Source organism: Plectropomus leopardus, chromosome 9 (assembly GCF_008729295.1).
Source record: "Plectropomus leopardus isolate mb chromosome 9, YSFRI_Pleo_2.0, whole genome shotgun sequence".
In the NCBI taxonomy this organism is placed as follows: domain Eukaryota; kingdom Metazoa; phylum Chordata; class Actinopteri; order Perciformes; family Serranidae; genus Plectropomus; species Plectropomus leopardus.
In genome coordinates, this window is record NC_056471.1 from 21,352,641 (window position 1) to 21,370,004 (window position 17,364).

General features: G+C 39.5%; 2 protein-coding genes across 5 annotated transcripts in view; one reads left to right on the forward strand and one right to left on the reverse strand.

Moving 5' to 3' along the window:
* Positions 1-309: 309 nt before the first annotated feature.
* arr3b (arrestin 3b, retinal (X-arrestin)) lies at positions 310-10,711 on the reverse strand. Its single transcript, XM_042492981.1, is given in 17 exon segments — positions 310-379; positions 932-961; positions 1,076-1,079; positions 1,215-1,264; positions 1,371-1,394; positions 1,488-1,565; positions 1,739-1,876; positions 2,792-2,864; positions 3,505-3,589; positions 3,681-3,816; positions 3,943-4,019; positions 4,108-4,167; positions 4,312-4,505; positions 4,673-4,717; positions 4,813-4,873; positions 5,030-5,060; positions 10,689-10,711. Coding segments are annotated over 16 exon segments (1,092 nt in total). The 3' UTR covers positions 310-379; positions 932-948.
* Positions 345-17,364, forward strand: part of inppl1b (inositol polyphosphate phosphatase-like 1b) — a 35,828-nt gene continuing 18,808 nt past the window's right edge. The window contains exons 1-4 of one of the 4 annotated variants that reach the window (XM_042492979.1): positions 345-430; positions 5,297-5,405; positions 13,086-14,241; positions 16,489-16,552. In XM_042492979.1, the coding sequence (XP_042348913.1) occupies positions 14,105-14,241; positions 16,489-16,552 (201 nt within the window). In that variant the 5' untranslated portion in view covers positions 345-430; positions 5,297-5,405; positions 13,086-14,104. Of the gene's footprint in view, positions 431-4,409; positions 4,495-5,296; positions 5,406-12,638; positions 14,242-16,488; positions 16,553-17,364 lie in introns of those variants that run through there. The other 3 variants (XM_042492978.1, XM_042492980.1, XM_042492977.1) reach the window with 3 other exon arrangements.

Here is a 17,364-nt window from a genome sequence, read left to right on the forward strand (position 1 = left end):
GTGGCTCTAATGACACAGCAATAAAGATAAACACATAGAACGATAAAAAGAAAAGTCTACACTCTATGCTATGAGGCAGTCCCTTTGACGAAGAAAAACGGACAAAGCATGTTTATTTCTATTCATTGCTATACTGGAATTCAGACCAATGTCTCATAGAGTTTAGACTCTTTTTCGGGTATTGTTATTTAGCTCTCAAGATTATACCTAATAATGATTTATATGTACAGGGGGAAAAGAACAATTTATTGACTCAGTGACACTTTGTGCTTTTCTTCACCGATGCTGAGTTCCTTTGTGCTCTGTATTCTCTGTTAGAGAGGTGATTCTCCTTCGCTGGAGGTCTCAGTCCTCCGTGGTCTCGATTGAGATGTCTGCCCTGTTGGTATGAGAAGAAAAGCTGATTCTACGAGCCCAACTTAACACCAAGGTAAATCATGTAATGCATTTTATCCAAATTTATGTACAGCAAAGGCTAAAACAGGTAACAAGCAACTATTAACTTAGTTAACAAATGCAGACTACCTGTTTTTTTCCCCCATGGATAATATGAGATCTATATGTAATGCATGTTTTGTTAGCTATTGTACAACTTCCCAATTAGCAACGGGAAGATTTAACTAAAATAATTTTTTGGGTGGAGCAACAATTGCTGAAATGTAATATTTCATCCAAATGTAACATAGTTGTAGGGGGGAAATGGTGTACTCATTCATGGACCTACACATCTAGGCGTCTTTCATAAGACCTGATGCAAATGCTCATCTAACAAATGAAACAATCTTTTGATTATGTCTTTTTACTGATATACGTCATTAACTTAATCGAAAAATCATAGTGCTCAAATTAGTTGTTTTTTTTTTCATAGTAACGGCATGCTTTGCAGCACCTTGAATAAATGTAAGACGTATCGAATCTGAGGTTACCTCACCTGAGCTAAAGAGGCCTTTAATCCAATACGCTGTGGTTCATAAAGCACACAAACACACAGGAGAAAAAAATATAAGCAGCATGTCACAAACATCACAAACACAGGCGAATACATGTCTTTTCATAGAGACTATATTATACTTACACTTCTGCTCAGGATGCAGCATTGACATGCAGTAAAAGGATAAAAGGGGGAGAAACATGGCATAAAACATGTTAATTAATCAATACTATCTAAGGAAGTATTTAATTGGCAATTATATGCAAAGACAGACCGCACTCACCTGCAGGTTTCGGGGACATGAGAGTAAGAGGAAGCTCCACAGTGACATCGCTGAAGAAAAAAAAAGGGTTTATTATTAAAAATATACAGGATTATAATTTATATATTATACACACCGATAAAACATGAGGACAAATGAAGGAAAATCAATATTTACCTTGCCGTTAGGCCACCCAGCAGGCTTTTGTTGAGAGAAAGCACAATAAAAGAAACTGTTAGTCTACACAATTTTAAGTATTTAGCTGTGAATATTTTCTATTCAGCTGACCCTTACCCTCCGCCAGACACCATCAGATTGACCTTGACTTTGTAAGAGATGACGATTCCCTGCATCTCCTTATCTCCTTGACTCCTGTGAGGAGACAGGAATAGTTTACCCTTCTGTGCCTGAGGATTTGGTCTAAGACGTGTTAAGTGGATGACACAATGTTGAGTTGTATCACCACCACCACCACTCAATAAGAGGATGAAAACCTGTCCTGGGCTCAGTGTAAGCCCTTTGATGAGAAACCAAGAGTAGCTTACAGGGTGGTGGATGCGAGGTGAGTGTCCTCGTCTTTTAGCCGTCCGTCCACTGCAAGACCGCGCTTCTCTTTGTTGTTGGCCAACAGGGGAGTTATTTGGAAGGACTTCTCGAATGTAGAGTTGGAGTTAATTGTTTCCCTGTAAAAGGCAGTGAAATGTAGAAATAAATAATAATACATGCTTCGTCAATATTTGTCTTAATTTGTTTTTTCCTAATCCATGCTGAAATTTAACTTTAGCAATGTATTGTTTTTCTCAGTGATAGATAGATTCATTGCCATTCTGTTGCCAGGGCAACCATTTGATTTTTCACCTTTGACTGAAAAAAATCCCACCACAAGATTAAAAAAAATATACATTATGTAATGGCGACTGACATTTTTGTGCATAAATGTGCAATTTTTTCTTCCTTATTTTGCTCTCCAGACAGATTTTGGCTCCATCCAGCAGCTGCATACAGTTTATCTGAAGCCCCTGCTCCCAGATAACTACATCAAGATACTACATCATGATACATGACCAAACGGGGCATGTCTGACCTATTATAACTGACAGGACTGCAGTTATAACCAGATCAGAAAGTAACTTGGCTACCGGTAACTTATTGGTCACTTATGAGATAAATGTCCAGATTCATAGCTGCATATAAAAATTTGGCGATTAGCGCCACCTCCTGATTACAATAGTAATCTTTTCAAAAGACGCAGAGTTTTTTTAATATCATCAAAATATCACGTTTGAAAGTTGGTTAATTATCTGTAATAAAATGCATAAAATGTTGCAATTCTACCTGCTGTAAGGAAAAATAAGTTTTTTGATTTTATAGTTTTCTTGTCAGCTGACATTTCAATAGGAAATATGCTTGGACCCGTTTCAAATGTCTGCTGTCAGGACTGAAAGGGTCTGCAATTTTATTGATTAAATTTAGGGGTATGGATGCGAGGATGTAGTCTTTATAGGAAAGGATTCCAGTTTAATTTGTCAGAAAATTCATGAATTATTGAAGCTGAATCTAAATTTCTGGTAATAAACCTCCCTTGATGAAAGCCTTACCCAAACTCCTCACTGCAGACTGCCTTGGTGTAAGTGTCAGATGAGTAAAGCACCACGCTTGTTAGCTGCTCAACTAAAAGAAAAAAAAAAGTAGCTCCGTTAGAGTGATCAGCTAAAATGTATAACTCAAACATTTAAACACTCACAGATGTACTGTAACCCTTCCTCATATTCTTTTTCTCCTTTATGAGCTAATGCACAAATACACTTCGTTAAAGTGGAAACAAGCAGCTTCTCAACTTTTAGTGTTTCCAAGTGCCATCATTGTTGGCGCTACTGACGCAAAGACAACCAGATTAATTTATGTTTTCCTCAGAGTCCAGCAACTACCACAGTTTTCACAGTTACTTTGGTTGTTTCGCTGTTTGCCATTTAAACTTCTTTGGATAGTATCTGCGAAGACCTTACATTCATTCTCTTTCGTAACTGGAGATAGTTACTGATAGCTACCAGAGAAAACTAAAGCGCTCCCCTTCCTATTTTGGTTGTGCAATAGTTAACGCATTTCCTTTATGACGTAAATTGAGCTTTCAGTTTTCTGGGAGTTTGTACCCAGTGACAGACAGAATTGCAATTTGAAAGCCAGACTCATAGAGTACCAATTTAAATGCTAACAGTGTTATCATTCTATAACAATCAGCATTTACTTCCTAATGATGAGTTAAAACAACAAAAATGTCTATTTTCACTTTTACACATTCTTTGCACCTCACCTGAAACTTTGATTTTCTTCACAACCTTGGTGGTTTCGTTGTTGATTTTTACTTTCACAGTGATTGGATCTCCGTGGTAATAAGTCTAAATACAAGAAAAGGAATTTATTTGGAATAATTTAGCACAGGTCATGTATATAAAAGGCCAAAAATACAGTATGTGAACTTCAATGTACCTCTTTCTCAAGGGAGGCCTCCAGGTGAACAGGTTTGTCACTCATCATGAACTGCTTAGCAATGTCAGCCTTGGGTCCAGGATTGTTGGTTCCTGGTGCAAATTGTATTTTGCGAATCATCAGACGACATGTGTCCCTAAGACCAGGAAAAAAAGACACACAGAGAGGATCAGGTTAGCCCTCTACATGTGTCCTATATTTTGCTAAAATTGCAAGTAAGAATATGGGCTGACAATATTGTATGACTGTGAGCATAACATACTTCTTCTCAATGACTTCATCTGCATTGTTGGCTGCGTTGGCAACATATGCTTTAACCTCAAAGTCCACACCGCAAGCCTACAACAAAGCAAACCCAAATAAATGATTTGTTTGTTGATTTCAAGAGTGAAATGAAATCTATTATGAAAATGGACAGTAGTCGTACCTTGCCAGAGTCATTTGGCGCCGGCTGTAAGGCGACTGAGCATGGGAGATTTGTTGGCATCTGAGACAAATAGAAAAAAGGCATATTAAGGAATAAGATTTTGATGACTGGAAAGTGAAGATGAAGATTGATCAGTCTGATATTTGACTGTAGGGGAATGATTTGATTTGTTTTAAAAGGAGGGAGTGAGTTATGATTCCTCACCTGGAAGGAGAAAGGACATCCTTGTTCTCCAACTTTCTTCATGAGGGATTCCTGCATTGGTGATTTGGTTGCGCTGTCTCCTGTTGGTGGATACACCTGAACGCGCTTTATCCAGATGTCTCTCCTGAAGGACAACCCGATGACGTCCAAGTCTTCGCTTCCATAGCGGAAGGCACAAGCAAGGTAGACAAATACTGCGATGGAAAGAAATTATATTTAGTGTAGTCTTTGTGTTCTGGCTGAACAATTATTTGAAATGTTATGACAATTGCAGTATGGACTAGTGTAATACCAAAATCGCCGGAGGCGCAACATTCTTTAAAGGCAAAACAAACACTGACAGCAAATTAGATAGAAATACCTTTTCTGCCATCAAGACCAGAGGGGTCCACTTTAACAACACCGTCTGCAAATCAGAGGAAAGCCAGTAGCATTAGATTACACAGAAACACTGTACGGGTGCACACTTAAGGATGTATAAACAGACATTGTGCCACGCACCAACTATGTCCACTGAATCCACATGGTCCACAAAGTCTCTCTTCCCCAAGTACAGGGCAATCTGGGAAAAATGGAGAAAAAGAAAAAGGTTACGCCTCCACCAAGGTTACAAGAGTTTGAAAGTTATTTCTGGAGGTTGGAAGAGCAACATACAAAATGCACTCCTCCCTTTGCCCGAGAGGTGCCCTGTAATGACTATATTATAGAGGCCACTTACATGTCCGTTACCGGCGGTCTTCTTAAATACCCTGAAAAGAGAAAAGAGAGTAAAAGGCAGTGAATCAGACCGTTATTTCCTCATTTTAAACACTTTTAGACTCACTGGATGTGATACGATTTTATTTTTTTCCTTCTTTTTCACAGTAACTTTCAGAAGTTTTTTTTTTTACAAAGTTTTTTTTTGTTTTATTTTAACTTCTGAAGTGGTCTTCAGCAGCTGTGTTGTGCAACGACCACCTCTCATAGTTGTCATTTCCAATTATAGGATATGCCCCCACCCCTCGACCCCACTCCTGCATGGATTAGTGCTCAGGATGGAAAGGCACCTGCTGGCACAAGTGTCTAATCTTGACATAAGACACAATCATGATTTGGTAAGTCAATACATTCTACTTAATAACATTTGTAAAGTGAAAAAAAATCCTGTTTTGTTTAAAAAATCCATGCATGGCAGTGACTTGGCTATTCGACTCATGGAAGTGGTTTATAACTGAGACTCTCTCATACTAATTCATAATAATCATAATAAGAGTAGGCGTGTTATATTGGATGTTGAAAATTTCGTAGCGTAGCGTAATGTGAAATTCTGAATCAGTATGCCCAGTTTTTTTTTTACATTCCTAGTGTTACATAACCTTACGAGTGTAATCCCTCTGCTTCATGCACACAGCCATAAACACAACAGGTAATCCTTGGTGGTGTTTGCCTCTTTTGGGTGAGGGCCAAATAATCCTGTTAAAAAAATTCTCTTGTCTTGTAAACCTTGCTTCCACGATCAAATCCACCAAATCCACCCAATCCACCTTAATCAGGATTTATCCAGGACCCAAGTGTTAGAGGTGTGGCAGAGACTCGAGTGCATGCCTCTGCTAAGACGTTAAATTGTTACATATACTGTAAGCCACTGGGCTTTTTTCGTGTGAAGTTATTATCCACTTTGATCCCTGAGCGGGAAGGTTCAATTCAGTTTATTGAAACACAGTATCCAACTAGTGCATAAAATTAAGTTAAAGTTTGGTGTTTTCTGTGAATTTTAACCACTAATGTAAACCTGTCGCTATGTCAGGATAGCTGCTGAATTAATAAGCAAGTAACTAAAAACTGTTGATACTCACTTTGACATGTTGAAGCAAAGTTATAGATCCAGTCTGCAAAAAGAGATGAAAAGACTAAATGACGAAAAAGAAAAATACTAAAACACATGATACTGATAAACTGATGACTACTTGGTGCGGTGGTTATTTTTTTGGATTTAATGTCATTTTTACTTTATTTTTTCTTTTCAGACAGGCTTTTTCTAAAACATTAGAAAAACATATGTCATTAAAATTTTACATAATCTACTAATCCAAGAACATTAGTGATAAGATTAATTCATAATATACTGTATGACTGTTGCAATATTAGAATCATAATTACTAATAACTTCTTGCTGTAGTAGAAAGAGTTTCTGTCTGATTTTACAATTGATTAAGCAAAATAATCAGGAAATAATATTCCTCAAAATTCTTAAACATGTTGTTCTTATCAGATAGTTTTAGCAGTCAAAGCAGATTTTCCTGTAAAGTAACACAAGTGGCACATTTTCAGTAAATACTGATGCTTTTCTAAAATTATCATTTCAGTATATTTCCAGTTGTCCCGTTGGTCAGCAAGCGAAACGTCTCACTTACCGTGCCTTCAGTTCTGTCAATGAATGTGCTTTGCCGTCCTCTGTAATCCGTCACTGCTGACGGACACCGCGTAGTGTGCGCAAGTGAGTGAGTGCCAATCACTTCTTCCCGTTTGCTTTTATACTATGACCCCCCCGACCTCGGTGCCCTCCCCTCAGCTTATCCAACCTGTCAAAGAAGGCTGTTACACAGAAAATCAGATTAATTCATTAGAACTTTACTGTTTTAGTGCTCAGCGTGTGTAAAAATAATGCCGTTTATGTGACTTCAAGAGAGTAAGCTCTGAGACGTGGGCAGTTTAGAAGGTGGGATGTATATAGAGTTCAATAAACAGGCAATGCCTTGGAATGACATTGTGTTGGTTCCTGGGTCTTTGTTGGTCTTTGGATCAATCTCATATTAAGATTATAGTGTATGTGCTGCAGGACGCGAACAATATTGTATACTCCACATTTGGAACATACAGTATTTTCCTATAGCGAGTGCAGGAACAGACATATAATCATGAAGGCAATCAGCCTATTAAATAATTTCCATGCTGTTAGCTTTGAGGTGCTATTAGAGCCTCACTTAAGGTTAAAGGATTGTGTTGTGAATGGACTCTGCATGAACGTTCAAGGATTTCCTCTCTCATAGCTTAAACAGGAGTAGAGTGGTATTAGTTGGATTTTGGTTGTTACGGTAGCTGGGACGACAGATGGCTCCTGTACCGAGCTTTGTACAATCTGTGCTTGTGGCAGGTTTACAGAAATCAAAGTGACCTGCTGACTTACTGCTATGCAACAAGGCTTTACAAGTCCTATCACTCTTATTACAAAATCATCACATCAGTAAATTCCACTGCTTATGGTTGTCATTTGGAGAGAAAGCTGAGGTTTAACCCAGATCTGAGGTCTTTTAGAGGACCCACATTTACTGGCAGTCACCCTTAGAGGATCCAGTGGCATACAGAGAGCTGTAGAGGCACATCCAGTAGATTTGTGGAGGATCTTGTCACCTCCTCAGCCAGCTGTAATTGATTGATTAATGAGGGTGCTGAATGATGGGTTTTGAGGATGGATTGTGACACCCTGGCAGCAAAGGATAATGAATTAGATTAGTGGATGTGTTGTTGGACTCTGTTCAACTGTCGTATGGGGACAAGGTTTGAGATCTCTTTAAAGCTGTCTACACAAAACAACGCTGCCGTATGTTACCGTGGTGTATCATCAGCCAGCAGCACACACGCAAATACACAGTCAAAGCTGTTTAATGGATTAAACATACAATATGATTTTTTTTTGTTGCCAGGGGCCTCTCAGTCAAAACAATAAACAAAAGATGGACTTTTATGATGTTGCAAAGCAGCATGGGTTTTGGGAGTTGTTGCACAGATGAGTTATCTGTTACAGTTTTATTCTTGTTAAATTTAGTCATGTTTATTCACATTATGTCATTTCATTCTGATGAAATAGCTGCAAGTTTTGTACAACGTGCTATCTCAGCCATTAAGTGAGTTGACTACCCGTACAGCTAATGTAGCTGATGATGATCCGTCGTCAAAAAATCCATTCCAAAAATAACTTTGAGCATGGAGAATGTTTTTCTAAAGTTGTAACCTGGCTGGCATGAGCAGCGCGTCATAGTAGCACATTGTAGTATGTCTGATCCTTCTTAACCCTCTGACGCATCAGCTGGTGTTTCCCAAAAGTGTGTGTAAAAAAGCGGGGGTAAAGGGGATATGCCATTGACAGGTGGCCAAATGAAGAGAATAGAATTAAATAAAATTACAGATTTATCTGGGTTTGAACATTGGTAGAAAGATTTGGGATAATGTAAGTACACAACTCAACAAAATATACAGGTCTTGTCATTTTTAGATATTTTATCGCGGATGTTACATATTATATCTTTAAAACTTCTCTCTTGATCATTCTACAGTAGTGCTCTACATATACAGAAACTTGCAGCTTTATTTTTATATGTATAACTCCAATGTTCTGTTGCAAACAATCAGTTTTAGGAGCATGGTGATATGTGGGAGCAGTGGCTCCTTTATGTGAGATATGAGGTGTTTATGTAACACCAAAATCACAGCCACATATGAACAGAATACAGAAAACATACAGTGCTCAGGCTTATCCTGTCAAGTCCATCTGCTACCCAAATTTAGAAAAGAAAGTTTGAAAGAGAGTCTTAAGAGAGAAACACAAGAAAGAGTTCCTCTTTTGAATATCACATAGCTTTGAATATCCATTTTAAAATGTTCATCCATAGAGACACAGTAGCTCACAAAACATCACCATCCTGTTTGGGCTCTCGTGATCTCTGATGAGCTCTAAAATGCCAGTTAATAACCATAACAACAATAAGTTGTTTTTTTAAAATTATTTTTTTAAATGTTAAATAATTAGTTTTTAAATGTTTAAAAGTTTATTTTATATATTTTATTCATCTTTTTTTCCTTTCACCTTATCTATCTTTATTTTGTTTCATTTGTGACAGTGCATTATATTGTTGGTTGTTAAAAAATATTTTAAAAATTCTATTTAAATAAAAATACTAATCAAAAGCTCTTCCTGCTGCTGGGGGACATTGTTCTATTTTATTTAAATAAATAGCCAGAATGCTTCTATTTACCTCGATTGTGTGTATTCTATTATTGGCATTCACAGTCATTCTGATACAGCCTCTGAGCGCTTCACTTGACAAACGAAACCACATCTGGGTTGAAAGGAAACAGCACTGCCTGAAAGCTTTATACCTCATGGGCATCTAATTACAGTTGATTTGTCTTGTTAACTGACACACTCCTTCAATGCTAAAGAAATGCTGATGGTGTATTCATACATTTATTTACAGGCCTGTTGGGATTAAGGTTAGTTTTATTGTTAGCCATTTTATGTGACGTGCAAGAATAAAATTAAACTTAACTCCCCTTCATATTAATTCATCTAATGCACTAACCAAGTCACAGTTCAGCGCATGTGTTGGGATATAAAGTATTACCCCAACATGTCATGATAATGATAATCATAGTGATGTACTGTTTGTTATATGATGTAGTTACTGTACACAGGTCTGTATTTTTGTTTTCCCAATTAATTCTACCCAGGATAAAGACACTAAAAAAAACTAGGACAATCTTATTTTCTGTCTCTCTTGGAGGTTTCTCCTTCCAGTTTTGTCTGTGTGAGGTTACATACTCTCACATAAGCCCCTTACACTTAATCTGGTGCCATTTTTGGCATGCTCTTTATATAGACAGTCAACATTAACTGTCAGAGGGACTCTTGACTAGTCTCGGTGCATAACAGCACCGTGGTATTACCACTTCTTAACAGCGCAGTCTTCAGTGTGTTGCTAAATTTAGTCAGTAGTGCTGTGTTTGTAGCTAACAGGGACAAAAACTCGATTAGATGCTGAGCCAATCAGTGCTTCCTTATGACTGATGGTGAACTGTGTGAAGAACTGTCGGTGTAACCTTCAGCAGAGATTTGTTGTTAACCATACAATAGTCAGCATCACTGACTTCAATGATTAATGCACTTGAAACACACACACACACACACACTTAGTATGAACTGACACTGAGCTTACCTGTGCTGCAACTCCCATGTGCCATTTCTTCAGCCAGCTGCTGCTCAATAACGCAACTCAGCTGATGCTCTAACTTTAAAGGGTTGTTGTTGCCATCAGTTGGAGAGATATGCAGCTATTATGATCACAATAAGAGCACTTATTGTCCACTAATTTCTTAGTCACAGCGCGGTTTACGGTTGTGTTGTTCTTTTAAAAGCACAATTCAACAAATAATTATCTGCATTGATTTTGTTGAACTTTAATGTTTATGTTGTAATATTTCTGAGATTTTAATCAATACCTTCTGTTTAAAAATGTATTTTATATTCATAGAGGTCAGCTCCTTCCTTAACTAATTATTATTGTATTACTCTTTCAGATAAACTGCATTTTGGCTCACATGTTATATAATCAAGGCCTGGCTTGCTGCCTGGCCTTGATTACATAATACAGAGTAATGTTATGTATTTCAATGGAGGTAATTTCAGTACCAACAAAACTTAAGCTCTTTAAGCATCTCTGTCGTCCAGATAGGGTGTCAGACTCCAGTAAAATCAAACAATGCTAATTATATTCAAAATCTGATCTCACAGCCGGTGTGGAAGATAAAAGTGAGCAGGTGGTTCTTAGAAATTGAGTACGTCTTGCTGTCTCAGTGTCTGTCTGAGTATTATGTCCAATCCAGTGCTTGCATAAGCAGAGCATTTGGTAGAATTGGATGTAGAAGAGAGAGAAAAAAATGGAGTGATTTTGGCACTAATGGTGGTAAAGTTTTTGTGGGTTTTGGTAAATGTTATAAGCCCTGTCTTCCCTAAAGCTTGTGCTCTAATTTTAGTGAAGCCTTTCTGATTCTTTTCAACCAAAGAAGACATGACTAAATTGCTCAGTAATCTATCCACTTTGGTTTCTCAAAACCCACAATAAGCAGAAGAAGTAATATTAACATATTCTAGGGGTCATGTTGCCATGGGTTAAAGGGGACCTATTATGCTTTTCCTTATTTTCTGTGTTGCCTTCCGTATATGAAGTCAGAATGACCGACGTTCATATTAAATGTGACAAACATTTTAAATAATGAGGCATACATATGTAAATAACAAAACAAACAAAAAACCACACCATTTTCAATACTTTGTTTCCAACGTTTATCTTTATATGTGTGTGTGTGTGTGTGTGTGTGTGTGTGTGTGTGTGTGTGTGTGTGTGTGTGTTTGTTTGTATATCTATTAGCTACTCTAGCAGCATGGCTCTCTGGGGATGGTAGTGTCTTTCGGTTGATTGGTCCACCACACTGGTCCAGACTAAAATATCTGAACAACTGATTAGATTGCAAATACACTTTTAGAGAGACGTTCATGGTCACAAGGAAATGAATCCCACCAACACTGGTGACATATCCTCTGGCACCACCATGAGATTGACTTGTTTGGTCTTCAGTGAAATGTCTCAACAACTATTGGCTGGATTTCCATTAAATTTTGTAAAGACATCCATTGTTCTCAGAGGATGAACACTAATGACTTTAGTGCCACCAGCATGTAAATGTTTTCATTTAACCTGTGAAATATCTGAACTTCTATTGCATGGATTGCAATCAGTTTTGTACGGACATTCATGTTTTCTAGATGATGTTTTCTGCTGGTTTTGGTGATCTCCTGACTTCTCCTCTAGTGCCACCGTTAGGTTGACATTTGTGTTAGAGTCGAATGTCTCAACGGTTTCGATACTCCTTGGATCTTTGTCAGGTCAAAATGTAAAGATCAAAAAAAAAAAAAGAAACATCTTGAATAAACTGGAGTAAATGTCGGCGTTACATTTTTTTTTCCTCATATACGCTGTTTTTAATAGCCTCGCACCTCTGTGATGTGCACATAAGTACCCTATTTCAATTTAAAAATATTAATATGTTCAATATTTGGGTTTTTGACTAAATAGCAAAACTGATGAAGTTCCTGTCTGCCTCAGCTTTACTTTGTGTTTCGTGCTAATCAGCAAATGTCAGCAAAATAACACATTAAACTATAAGATGGTAATCGCTGTAACCATCTCTGCCAAACATCAGCATGTTTTTATTGTCATTGTTAGTATGTTAGCATTTCAGTTGTATTCATTAGTTCAAAGTATCGCTGTACAGAGGAAGTGGTATTCTGTATTATGTGCTGCAGAGATATGTCATCAGATTGGGATGGACTTTTGTCTATTTGTTTTATGGGCCCTGCGGTTGGTGGTCGGCACATTTCTGCTGAGTAGTGAGAGGCAGGACAGAAAATATGGGACCAAAAAGCTTCCCACAGAGTTATACGCTCCAGCTAATGGAGAAGGAGGGAAGTAGGAGGGCTGATGTTTTAGGAGGGCAAAAATAAGAAGAAGTGAGGGATGATCATAACCATATGGAGGCTGCGTTTTTTGCTGAAAGGGAAGGAGTGAGCAAGAGAGGAAGTTCAGGGAGGATGACAAAAAAAGTAAAAGATTGGGACTTGAGAAGGAGAGGCGGAAAGAAAGTAAATACAAGAGAATGAAATGTCTGATGAGAAAGATAATAAAAAACAAGGAAGAAACTGAGGATTAACCGGGAAGCTCACCTGACAGTGGTAAGATGTGTTTTGATTGAAATTTGAGAGCTGGGGGCTGAGAGGAAAAAGAGAGAGAGAGAAAGGAAGTCAGTTTGCTGTTTCACACACTGGTGGTGAAGTTGAGCCCCTCGCAAGAATTCTCCTGGCTATGTCCGCCATCTGGAATGTCGAGTCACTTCCTCTGTCTGCCCTGTGCTCTGACGGGGTTGTCCTCTGCCTCTCGTGCTCCCTCCCTCTGCTCTGACAGCACACTGAGGAACCGCTGGAGACACACGCCAGCGCGGACGGGACTCTACTGACAAGACACACACGCCAGCACACAAACATCCAGCATGAAAGCGAGACCCCCGGAGTAGCCCACATCCTACTCTGACTCTCTAAATGGAATCTGGGCCTGGAAGAAGCAAAGACAACTGCAGTCATCAGCTGAGCTTTTTAGAGGGTGTTTCCTTTCCCTTATATGGCAACAGAGCTGGGAAATCATTTGAATTAGTCTGGTTTCTGTTGCATGCCTGTCTGGTTTTAGTGCTGACTGAGTTCCATCTGGTATGTTTCTGCCTCTGCTGTGTGCGTGCGTGAGCGTGTGGGCTCCATACGTGCGGCTCAATTTGTTTGTTTTGCCATTCTTGGTTCTTCTTTTCCTGTTGTTTGCATGTGGGGTTTTTGTTTTGGGACGGGAGGAGGGCTTGTGTTTGTGGTTAAGCTAGAGGCACCGTCATTGCCTCAGGGGTGGCTGCTTCATTCAGACTGAGCAGCAACTCTTGCTATTTTTCCTCTACCTCCCTCCCTCTGCCTCCCTTGCGCTGCTGTCATGGTCTGTGTTTGTTGGAGCAACACACCCACCTGGGCACAACAACTCACAACCAAAAACTGAAACGGAGTCTCTCTCTACACGCGGATATAATCAGAAAGGTGAGGAGCGGGCTGTTGTCAGAGTGGACTAACCTCACAGTCATCTGGATGTTTCTCCTTTACTCCTCCATTGCAACAGGATGTGTGACCCTGAAGGACCCCACAGGGACCCAGGAAGTGCTAGCTGGTATAGACAAAGTGATGGGTTGTCTTTCTGACACTTTGGTCATGAAGAAAAGGATCATGGGAAAGTTCTGAACACTAAAGGACCACTCAACACACTCTGGCGCTGACAGTCCGCCAGCGTGATGCCATCCGAGCAAGTCTGACAGCTGAACGTTACATTTGTGTGAAGGCAAGTTCGTCACCTCATGTGGATTATTTTTACGAACATATCTCGTAACATTGATTGCCATGGCTACGGCAGCATGGTATCATCGTGACATCAGCCGCGTGCACGCAGAGGACTTGCTGGCACGGGCAGGGAGGGATGGCAGCTACCTAGTGAGAGACAGCGAGTCTGTGCCAGGAGCCTATGCATTGTGCCTGCTGTGAGTACACACACACACACACACACACACACACACACACTCATTTATGACAGCCATCTTATCTTACTGATCATAATCAAACATAATGTCCTGTTAAAGGCACTTATAAGATGTTATTATCATCTTAGACAGTACGGTCTGAACTGGCACCTGTGAGCTTGAAAAGTAAATGTTTTCAGAAATGTAAAGCTCTCTGTCATTGATGCTGTGTAGATCCTAACTTAAAGGAGCAGTGTGTAAGATTTAGATATATTTAGTAGCCTCTAGCAAAGAAAATTTTGGATTTCATCCAGCTGAAACTTCTCCCGCTTAGAATTCTGTGAGCGTTCATCAATCAGGGGTTTCTTACCAGGAGCCAAATTATCCATAGAGGTCTCTACCTCTTCAAAACAAATAGACCAGCTAATTATAACTGGTCAAAAAGCTGAATAAAGCAGTTTCACATTACAAATCAGTGTTTCTTCTACAGTGTTCAGCACGCTGCAGATGGGATGCTAGCTCAGCACCTGCTATATATGCTCACCTTTTTTTCTTTTATATTAATGTTTACTCACTTTATTTCGATTGCAGACACTCAGGAGATTTTTACCAGGAGCCAAATTATCTGCAGAGGTTTTCTCCTCTCCAAAACAAATAGACCCATTGATTTATAAATAAAGCAGTTTTACATTACAAATCAGTGTTTCTCTGATACTGTTTGGCATGTCAGAGACCAGCTGCTGGCCTAGCACCTGCTAATAAGCGCACACCTGTTTTCTTTGATAACTTATGATCCAGATGTTTCAAGGGTTTTTACTGTGATGTGAATCGTCCGCAGAGGTCTCTTCCTCTTTAAAAAAAAAAAAAAAAATTTATCACAATTTGTCGGCACTGTTCCATAAAAACTTTGCCTGTGTTCTCACATTTTTGTTTTTAGGCATTGTTTTGAACTGTTTTTAATTGCTGTTTTTTATTTTTTTATTGTGGCGGGGCTTCTTATTATGGTGGCTGATGCTAAAAAACAAAAGCCCAATTTTCCTATCTAGAGCCGGTGTTTGATTTGTCCGTTTTGGGCTATTGTAGAAACATGGTGACGCAACACAATGATCTCGATGATGATGGACAAAGACCCACTCTCCATGTTGATACTAACGTAACAGAAACACAATGATTTGTTTTATCAGGTGATTATACTTTGAAGAAAACATACCTATCATACTATATTCCATTTCTTCTAATTGTCCCCTTTAAATCCTACACACTGGACCTTTGAAAGAAAAAGAAAATGTAGGGATTGTGACTCTCTGCACTCACCAGAAGTCATTTTTATAGAAGTTTTTCACTGTTGCTTTATATGTCTAATTTTAGGTGCTCCACCCCCTTCAAAATACTTAATGAATGATTCACTCAGGATGTCTTGAAGTAGTAAAAGCTGCCCTGTTTGAGAAGAAACACTTCTACTTGATGTAAAATCCATCCCTTTGAAACTTTTAGATTTCGGTGTACAGGACTGGAAACTATTCATAAAATTTCTGCAGAATGTCCCCCATCTGCAAATTGATTCAGCAGCTTCTCTCCCCCCGTCATATCCATCACTTTCACCATCATCTGCCAGCGAAGAACGCCTCAGAGTGCTGCGTACAGACCAGCCTCCACACACACAGACTCCAGACTAGTCCCACTGTCCTGTCCGTACACAGTCCCCCTCAGCCAGTCAAGCCCTGGCTCAGGACTCCCTGTTTCCCCTCTTACCCCTGTTTCTTCCCTGGGGCCCCTGGAAGAGGGCGGGAGCTCCAGCGACCGCACTACGCTGACTGCTCATCAGCCTGAGCCAGATACATTCCTGAAAGCTGAGCCGGGCCGCTCGCAGTGCTCCCTCTTTCCCTTCGTTCTTTTCTCAATATGTCATTCCCTTTTTTAGTTTCTTATATATCCCCACACATTTGATGCATTCATTCTGCTGTCCCCTTTGTTCAGGTAATAAACAGTAGCTGACTGACTCTACGTGCTGCCTGAAACAGCTGTGAAACTGACTGATGGAGATGATGATCTAAGTGTCTCTCACGAGTTGTGTAACCAAAACAAGCCACGTCATTAGTGATCTGTAAAACAACTGGCGCCTCATTAAGAAAGTTACAGTGTCTTAAACTACAGTTAGACATCTGGTCCGTATTTAAACAATAACATTTCCCTTTGAATGTTTGCTCAGAAGCGTGTTGTAGTAATTTGTTATGGCATTAATGACAGAGCTATTTTTGCTTTTTACAGGTTCCAACGTCACGTTCACACCTATCGTATTCTTCCTGATGCAGACGGCCTTCTAGCAGTTCAGGTGAGTGTTCATTCGCAACGAATCCTCTGCTTGACGAGAAGTAGAAAAACAATAGCTGTCTCGGCACAAACTGTACACAGAGAGAGACACAGCCAGTCAGATGGAGTTAGAGGGATCAAACAATGGTTTGTTATTGCCTGTTGTAACGGGAACAGGAACATGTTTGTGCTTCCTCTCTGTGCAGGCTCTGTTGCAGTGGAGCTGTTTGAATGGCATCTCTGCCATGTGGCTGCATGCTTGCAGCACAGAGGAGAAATTGTTTTTATGTCTCAGAGATTCCTACTCAACCCACACACTGGGTCACTGACCAATGGGAGTTCTTATTTGTTATGTGTATGTACGGGGGTGTTTGTATTAGACATAATGAGCGAGCTGGATGTGGCACAGTTTAAGCCGGCGATGGTATGTGTCTGTTTTTGATACTCTGAGCAGGGGGCCATCTAGTCAGCAAATGACCTAATTATTCAATGATAAAAAAACACACTGAAAACACAAAGTTTGCAACCACACACACACACGCGGGCACACACACACACACACACACACACACACACACACACACACACACACGATGGGTGAGAGAAAGTGAGAGAGTGAGAGAAATAAACAGTTTCAGGGCCCAAACCACAAATCATCTGCGGCTTTTTTAACTATGTCTGCATATTAAAGTCCAATAACGAGTTTAATAATGATTGTCTGCCAGTCGTTTTTAAGCCGCTGACTTGGAAAAAATCCTCTGCTTTCAAATGGAGACCTTAAACTCTTGTTGCTATTTCAGTTGTGTTTCCACTGCCATCAGTATAAACCTCCAG